Here is a 9467-nt window from a genome sequence, read left to right on the forward strand (position 1 = left end):
TACCAGGAGTGTGGTCCTCGCATTTCTGTTCTCTTTATTTGTAATGCTTTCTCAGTAACTGTCCTTTGTTAAAAAAAAAACTATTTCGATCCCAGTGAACCCCTTGTGACAATTGAAGGCATATCGCACAGACTCAATGTCGGAGTGTATACAGGGAGAGAAGTCTGGAGAAAAACATATTCATGTTCTACAGGCTATACGGAAGTCTGTGTACACTCGAAGTATATATAGTCACTGCGTAACCCGAAATTCTCTTTCTGTCCTTCACAGTGCGGGCGGTACGGGAGTGCTCGTCAACATTGACCGCATCGCTGACCTGGTCAAGTCACGAGCCCCCCAGGTGGAGGTCCGAGGCCTAGTGGACGCTGGCTGGTTTCTGGACAACGAGCCTTACCGAGGGCGACCGTGTCACAACGCCTACAGCTGTCCGCCCATCACCAGCATCCAGAAAGGCATACAGTAAGTTGTCAGGTCAACGAAATACAGTGGAACCCCCCTTTAAAAATCTTAAAAAAGAGGGAGTCTTAAAAACGGGGAACAAAAATTGTATGTGGAAAGTTTGCCTCAAATGTGAGTTTGTGTGTGTGTGTGTGTGTGTGTGTGTGTGTGTGTGTGTGTGTGTGTGTGTGTGTGTATGCGTGCGTGCGTGTGTGTGGGTGTCTGTATGTCTGTCTGTCTGTCAGTGTCTCTGTGTTCTTCTTCTGCTTCTGCGTTCGTGGGCTGAAACTCCCACGTACACTCGTGTTTTTTGCACGAGGGGAATTTTACGTGTCTGACCGTTTTTTACCCCGCCATTTAGGCAGCCATACGCCGTTTTTCGGAGGAAGCATGCTGGGTATTTTCGTGTTTCTATAACCCACCGAACTCTGACATGGATTACAGGATCTTTTTCGTGCGCACTTGGTCTTGTGCTTGCGTGTACACACGGGGGTGTTCGGACACCGAGGAGAGTCTGCACACAAAGTTGACTCTGAGAAATAAATCTCTCGCCGAACGTGGGGACGAACTCACGCTGACAGCGGCCAACTGGATACAAATCCAGCGCGCTACCGACTGAGCTACAACCCCGCCCTGTGTCTCTGTGTTGACAATGAACAATATATTCGATAGTCAATTCTACTGATGTTATGATTTCTACTCAAAAAATCCCGAATGCACTAACTTGTGGAGAGATGCCAAACACGTTTGGGCAGGGAAGCAATCAGTGGAAAAAAGGCACATTCAAAATAGTACTTACCTACCAGCACAACAAATATGATTAAACTTTCTAAAAAAACACAATCTGTTTGAAAATAAAGTTGTATTGAATTGTATTGAATTAAGTGTATGCTTTGCAGATTGTGGGAACCTCGCCTGCCCAGAGACTGCTCCGCCCAGTACCCAACTGAAGTGTGGCGTTGCTACTTTGGCCATCGACTATACCCCACCTTGAAGAGTAAGTCTCATTACGTTCATCCTCAAAAGCATGTTGTCGAGGTTTTGTTCTCATATTTCATTAGAGATGTTCATCAAATAGAATCTGTACAAGACACGTCACATGGACAGGGAGTCATTCGCATAAGTTAACAGTAGGCATACATCGTACAGTGCAAATAAACGGAAAAAAGTCGCCGAGGATTAGGGTAGGCAACATGTTTCTGGAACAAGGGGGTCCTAAACGTCCTCACAGGATGTTTTCTTTTTAGGGACATGAGTTGATGATACGCTAAGAGCAACATGTTTCATTCCTACCAGAGAGTTAACATGAGAGTACTTTCATGTTTCAGTGGAGGTGTGCACCGTGAAGAGTATTACACAAAGCCGCTCAGATCAAAGTAAACCAACATGTCCAACATGTTTGATTGCATTCCGTTTATTACAAAGAGTCCATTTTTTGTTTTATTGGAATTGTGCATCGCACAGAACATACACAAAGCCGCGCAGATCAAGGTCAACAAAGTGTTCCATTCACCACAATGTATTATATTATATTAACAGGAGATTGTTTTCATGTTACAGGAGAGGTGAACATCGTACAGAACTTAGCCTATACAAAGCCGCTCAGATCAACAACGTACTTCATATCTGATATAATATTAACAGGAGATTGTTTTCATGTTACAGCCGAGGTGTACATCATACAGAACCTGTACGACGCGGCCCAGATCAAGGTCAACAACGTGTTTGACGAGTCCCGTGGCCTTGAACTCAACCGTGACCAGTGGAAGTACCTCCTCCAGCTTGGCGAGCAGGTCAAGGCCACGCTGATGAACACCTCGTGAGTGTCCTCGTGATGAAGATGCTAGCTGCTTGTTTAGTACCTCCTATTCTATATATAGGGCTGGATCTAAGTGGGGGTGGGGAGGCCCTAGGTTGTGGATGCCACCCCTTACCCGGCAAATGTACCTTTTTTTTCTCAAGGAAAGACCCAAAATACCAATGTCATATGCTGAATTTCAACAGCTTCTGAGGTGCAAGGCGCACGCCCCACCTGCCTTATTTTGGAAGCCCCTCCCTCTCTACGCCTCAGAAAAAAAATGTGTGTTTCATTACCCATTGCTTTTAGGCATAATTGCTTGCACTGTTTGGGAATTCACTTGACGGTAATATTCAGGAGTATGACCGATTCAAATGAATGTTTTCTATTTTCAATGGTTTTGATTTTCAGAGCTGCGTTTGCCCCAGCCTGTGTTTCCCATGACGTTCTGTTAAACAGGTGAGTATCCGAAGGCTCGTGAAGTGTTATACTGATTTCAACGAAAGTATGAGGATTGTTGAATTCGCAAAGACTTTTTGAGGTCTACTTCTGACAATTGATATCAGTCTTTATATGTATCTTGGTATTTATCAACACCTGCTACGACATATGACTCCTAGAAATGATAGAAATAAGATTCCCATATGTTTCACGAAGCTTTAGCGTCAGCCTTGATTCCGTTTTTACAAAATATGACAATGATCCCTGTACATTGTTTGTGAAATCACGCGTGAAAAATGTAACTGAGATTTGTCATGATTCTCTCCCTTTCAGCGAGTGGCACAAGCTGGCGATCGACAGTGTGACACTGTCTCAGTCCATCTACTGCTGGGAGGAGAACGGTCAGACTGCAGCCTCCCCCTGTCACTCGCGTGCAAAACAACCTCTCAGAACCAACAGGTACGTGGTTGTGTATGTATCTTTAGACAAGCCTGGGCTTCACAACATAGATACTGTAGTAGAACCATGTGTGACAGAGTTATGACGCAGTAGTCCCCCTTTCACTGCAGCTGCTCTGCATTGACGAAGTTGTCTCCCTGCTTTGAGCGCGAGCTATTTATATAGTAACTCTACGTTTCTCGGTAGACAGCACACCCTTTGGATGCAGAGAGCTGTTTGTTATATCACAGGCGATTAACACGAAGTGGGCGGGGCCTGTGGGTTGAGTGACGTGCTCACAAGACTACTACAATAATACAGCAGTGTAACTTTTAACATCACTATGCCCATATATAGAGGAACTTTTTTAAATAGGCGCTGCGCTCTCCCAGTTTTCGTTGCGATGATAGCCAATACTGGCTCCTGCAACGTACCCTTACCAGATCCAGATCCAGAATGTGTAAGAGAGAAAACCTTCCGTCACCCTAACCACGTGACATCCAACACATAAGCCCCGCCCACCTCGTGTCGTGTGCCTGTGGTTATAGGGTCAACCAGAAACTGTAGTAACATTTACAGAAAAGGCGAGGACTCATTCCAATTCCTGACAAAATCAAGCGATACCAATATGTCCAATCTATTACAAAACTAGTAGGTCAGTCTATTTCAGTATGCATCGTAGATTTGAAATTCAGTGGGTCACTGAACTGAACTGAAGCATAGACCTTTATTAGATATATATAGGTCCCTGACTGAAGTAATGGGGATTTAATGTCATCACAGGTCACTAACTTGGACATGTGTAGGTCACTAGACTTATTCTTTATTTTATTTGTGTCAGTGAGCGATGGCCAACACCTAACCGAAACCATGCACATACTTAGAACCTCATTAGAATGAGAAACGTATACATCCAAAAACAAATAAGACTGCCAACGTTCCAAAACTCAGAATAACAAGAGGCGAAGCCTTCAAGGCTCACGTAAGAAATCGACAAACAGTAACACAAACTCAATCACTCCGTCACACATACACACACACGCACACACACACACACACACACACACACACACACACACACACACACACACACACACACACACACACACACACAGTAAGCATAGGTGACACTGTGCAAGAAAGCGAGACACTAGATCTAGATCTGTCTGTCTGCATGTAGCCTACTTAGAGGGACACGACTGCCAACTAGTCTCGGCCCGCTCAAAATAACAATGACCGAGACTTTCAGTAATTCCTTCGCGTGACGTCTAACCCTCTTACGTCATAATGTGACGTCTTCAAATGACGAAATGTTAAAGTTTCTACCACAGACATACACACGCACGCACATACGCACATACGCACGCACAGACAGACAAAGTTACGATCGCATAGGCTACACTTACGTGAGCCAAAAAAACCAGAAAGGTATAATAATAATAATAAGAAGAACATTTATATAGCGCTAAATCAAAAACTTTCGTTAAAAAGGCTTGCTCTAAGCGCTTGACATCTAAACTAAAACGTCATTCACACTCTTTACAATGATGTACAAGAACTTCATGTCACACTCTTTCATTCAGTATAGCACCATTCACACAGTTGTTATTCTGTACAAGACAATAAGTTAGTCTAACATTTAGAATGTTCATAAGATGAAAACAAGAGAAAACCAGGTATGCTGCCAAAACGTTTAACTATAGACACAAATTAAACAAATTTTCACAAGACATAAACCATACTGTAGTGGAACCATGCGTGACAGGGTGAACGTAACGTTCAGTTTTGTCAATAAATTACATTTAGTCAAGTTTTGACTAAATGTTTTAACATAGAGGGGGAATCGAGACGAGGGTCGTGGTGTATGTGTGTCTGTCTGTGTGTGTGTGTGTGTGTGTGTGTGTGTGTGTGTGTGTGTGTGTGTGTGTGTGTGTGTGTGTGTGTGTGTGTGTGTGTGTGTGTGTGTGTGTGTGTGTGTGTGTGTGTGTGTAGAGCGATTCAGAGTAAACTACTGGACCGATCTTTATGAAATTTTACATGAGAGTTCCTGGGTATGATATCCCCAGACTTTTTTTTCCCTTTTTCCGATAAATGTCTTTGATGACATCATATCCGGCTTTTTGTAAAAGTTGAGGCACCCTCATTTTTCAATCAAATTGATTGAAATTTTTGTAAAGCAATTTTCGACGAAGGCCGGACTTCGGTATTGCATTTCAGCTTGGTGGCTTAAAAATTAATTAATGACTTTGGTCATTAAAAATCTGAAAATTGTAATAATTTTTTTTCATATAAAACGATCCAAATTTACGTTCATCTTATTTTACATCATGCAGTGCGTTCAGTTTCATTCTGTGAGTTCCACAGCTTGACTAAATGTAGTAATTTCGCCTTACGCGACTTGTTACACGTTCCAACAAGATGCCTTTCTTTGGTTTTTACATTTAGTCAAGTTTTGACTAAATGTTTTAACATAGAGGGGGGAATCGAGACGAGGGTCGTGGTGTATGTGTGTGTGTGTGTGTGTGTGTGTGTGTGTGTGTGTGTGTGTGTGTGTGTGTGTGTGTGTGTGTGTGTGTGTGTGTGTGCGTGTGTGTGTAGAGCGATTCAGAGTAAACTACTGGACCTATCTTTATGACATTTTTCATGAGTGTTCCTTGGTATGATATCCCCAGATTTTTTTTCTCCATTTTTTCAATAAATATCTTTGATGACGTCATATCCGGCATTTTGAATAAGTTGAGGCGGCACTGTCACACCCTCATTTTTCAATCAAATTTATTGAAATTTTGGCCAAGCAATCTTCGACGAAGGCCGGACTTTGGTCATTAAAAATCTGAACATTGTAATTAGAATTATGTTTTTATAAAACGATCCAAAATTACGTTTATCGTATTCGTCATCATTTTCTGATTCCAAAAACATATAAATATGTTATATTCGGATTAAAAACAAGCTCTGAAAATTAAAAATATAAAAAATATGATTAAAATTAAATTTGTGAAATCAATTTAAAAGCAATTTCATCTTATTCCTTGTCCGTTCCTGATTCCAAAAACATATAGATATGATATGTTTGGACTAAAAACACGTTCAGAGAGTTAAAAAGAATAGAGATATAGAAAAGCGTGCTATTCTCCTCAGCGCAACCGCTACCGCGCTTTTCTGGATTGTTAATTTCACTGCCTTTGCCACGAGCGGTGGACAGACGATGCTACGAGTGTACGGTCTTGCGGAAAAAATGCAATGCGTACAGTTTCATTCTGTGAGTTCGACTGAGCTTGACTAAATGTTGTATTTTCGCCTTACGCGACTTGTTTTATTCTGAGAAATGTTTAGATCCATATATATGCGTTGCGGATCGATGACACCTGGCGATATGTCTCTGTGCAGACTGCAGACTTCGCCGTCTTCTCGCAATGACACTCCTCTGGCTGACGCCCCTCCCTCCAGTGAGGAGAAGAGGAAGCAAAAAAATCGGAGGAGAAAGAAGAGGAGGAGGAGGAATCGCCGCAAGAGGAAGAACCGAGGTCAGTTGAATTTACTACAGACGTGGAGATTTTGTCCAAGAATATTGAACCCAAATGAAATACTACGACGTTTGTACTCAAAGTCGAACATCCTTGTCCAGGAGATTAAGCCTTTATATTAAAGTAGAAGGCCACAGAGCTAAACTTAGTGTTGCCAGCACGAAACTAGAGCTACATGTGCTGCACGCCGATGCTGGCCTTAAACTTGATTAGCTAAATGCTCGTAAACTTCTTTCTTTAATCCAATTGTAATTCCGTGAAAAGCATCAAACAAAAGCATTTCTTATCCGTACACATACACATTTACAAACAACTACAAATTGACTTTCTTCATCCTCAGGTGGCAGCCGACAGAAAGACACAGAGCGAAGCCGACGTGAGACAGGAACGGGATCGTCAAGCAATGGTCAGTGCCGCAAACATCTGCTTGACCGCTGTCCATGGCCGCACTGCAACTGCTCCTGCCCCCGCTGTCGCTGGCCCGATACGATGAACGAGGTGAACCAGTACTTCATGAAGAGCCTCGCTTCTGTCATGGACATCGACCCTGATAAGATGCAGGACGTCAATCTCTGCGGTTATTGAGAGGCTGGCGGCGATTGGCTGGAGAAGCCAGTCCTTGATGGTTGACTTGAACAACGCCGAAGATGATTGGATGAAAATGTTGATTTGTCATGAGTGACGTTAGCAACGCCTACGATGATTGGTTGGATACTTTTGTCTTTTTGAAAGGCGTGTGACGATTGGCTGAACAAGCTAGTCCTTGGTGAGAGACGTGAACAACGCGTATACAATTGGTTGAACACTTTGTTCTGTTTGAATGACCAGCAGCGATTGGCTGAACAAGCTGGTTGTTAATGGGTGACGCAAAGAACGTCTAAGACAATTGGTTGAAACAAATGGTCTGGTATGAGTGACATACAAAACCAGAAAAGATGATTCAAGGAGAAAAGTCATCGTTTGTGAAGGTTAAGAACGGCAAAGATAATTAAGTCGTTTCTAGTGACGCGAGAACGATGATGATGAAAGAACCTTGTAGTGAATGATCTTCAAAATGGCAACAGGAGCTTGCTTAAAACAAGAAAACCCTGGTGCATCAGCGAGAAGGCTAAGGATTCAACGTTTGCGTTGTGCGACGTGTCTGTGAAATCTTTTCCTGATTACACGAAGTAAATTCAACCTTTGGATCGTTGAAAGCATCCATATGGTTAGGAGCTTTGAACTGCGTACGCGGACACTCACATCTTTACACGATGGACACTACCTGATAATTACCCAGTGACAACTTTACTGATTTGATCAGAATGCTTTTGTTTGTTTAAAATCTGTCAGATAACTGGCAATAGGCGAGCGGGGTGACCCACTCGCTCTTGCAATTTCATACCTCAGACACGTTTTGTGAAGAACAGAGAACCAGATGATATGGCTGATGCGAACTCTCTCTCTGTCGTTTTGTGGAGAACAGACAGAACCAGATGGTCACCAGATGATATGGCTGATGAGAATTCTCTCTCTGTCGTTATGGGCCGGGGATAGACGTGACGGGTTCGTTTATACAATGCTGTGGTTGTGACATTATTACATTGTGTCTCATGACTTCTTACCAGTTAGAAGAAAGCTGTCTCAGACTCAGCACATTTTTTTCCTGTATTGCCTACAGCTACCTCTTGTTTTCCAGTGTTTGTGAAATAATAAATCATGACCCCCTTTTTCTTTGCTTCTGTTTGTATAATTTAAATTTGTTGCACTTTGATCATGCGTGTATGTAGGACTGAAACGAATGTTGTTCTTAGACAGTTATCACATCAGATAATAGAATTTGTTTTAAATGTTTTGTTTTTAATCATGCTGTTGTTCTGCCTTTTCCACTGAGTCGTCTTCTTACTACATCTTAGTGCAACCCTCTTAACTGTGCTTGCCCCCCCCTCCCCCCCACTCCCTTTCCCTGCAGACAACGGGTTGTTCTGGAAAAAAAAGAAAACTTCTTTACATGCAGAATCAAAAAACATGAAAGGTAAGTCCCCTTTGTTTTGGGATTTTTTTCTTTACATGAATCATGCAGAGATAGTTTCAGGTCACAATTATATTCTTTAGTAGATGAGAAACATTATTTTGCAATACTAGCACAAGCTAATAATACAGAAACATTCAGAAATAGTATTTTTCTGAAATCGCATTAGAGAAGCTTTAAAAAGAGTATCAACACTTTGACTGAAACAAAACGTATGAGGTACGTTTTTTTGCATGTTAAAAACATCAATACTCTGACAAGGGAAACAACCTCTGGCTTGCAGCAAGATGGTTGCTTCCCCTGGAGACTATTTTCTCAGTTTTAGTGTAATTGTTATACCTTGCGTGTAATAAATTTGTATTTATTTTTTGTTTTTGCTAAATTCTTCCGGCAGTGAAGGGGTCAAAATACATTATCTTTCGTCCGGGTATGATTTTATTTTCAGTTCATTTATTTCTGTACAGACTTACTTCAGCTCCGAGAATAAAAAAAAAGTCAATTGTTCAATGAATTGTAGGCGAAAAACGCGAGCAGAGTTTTCAAAATTAACTTGAGTAACTACTAGCATGTGCATTTATTTCAATTTATAGGAAACGTTGTCGAAAACGGTTCAAAGAAAAAAAACACACATGTTCTCAAGTTCGTCGGTTGTGATGTATGGCACGAATTGTAGGTTGTGATGTATGGCACGAATTATTGGTTGTGATGTATGGCACGAATTGTAGGTTGTGAAGTGTTCTTATTTTGAAACACAGTTGTACACATTTTAATTTTAGGACAAACAGAAACCATTTTAAACTATATTATGTTTACC

General features: G+C 41.7%; 1 protein-coding gene across 1 annotated transcript in view; it reads left to right on the forward strand.

Moving 5' to 3' along the window:
* The window catches only part of LOC138961102 (palmitoleoyl-protein carboxylesterase notum1-like), a 43582-nt gene extending 34125 nt beyond the window's left edge, over positions 1-9457 (forward strand). Inside the window, exons 8-14 of the mRNA XM_070332700.1 lie at positions 271-459; positions 1338-1435; positions 2104-2257; positions 2648-2695; positions 3011-3110; positions 6513-6646; positions 7044-9457. Coding sequence (XP_070188801.1) covers positions 271-459; positions 1338-1435; positions 2104-2257; positions 2648-2695; positions 3011-3110; positions 6513-6646; positions 7044-7227 — 907 coding nt within the window. The 3' untranslated portion in view covers positions 7228-9457. The remainder of the gene's footprint in view (positions 1-270; positions 460-1337; positions 1436-2103; positions 2258-2647; positions 2696-3010; positions 3111-6512; positions 6647-7043) is intronic.
* The last annotated feature ends 10 nt before the right edge of the window (positions 9458-9467 follow it).

The sequence above is a fragment of the Littorina saxatilis genome, linkage group LG3, assembly GCF_037325665.1.
Source record: "Littorina saxatilis isolate snail1 linkage group LG3, US_GU_Lsax_2.0, whole genome shotgun sequence".
NCBI classification, from domain to species: domain Eukaryota; kingdom Metazoa; phylum Mollusca; class Gastropoda; order Littorinimorpha; family Littorinidae; genus Littorina; species Littorina saxatilis.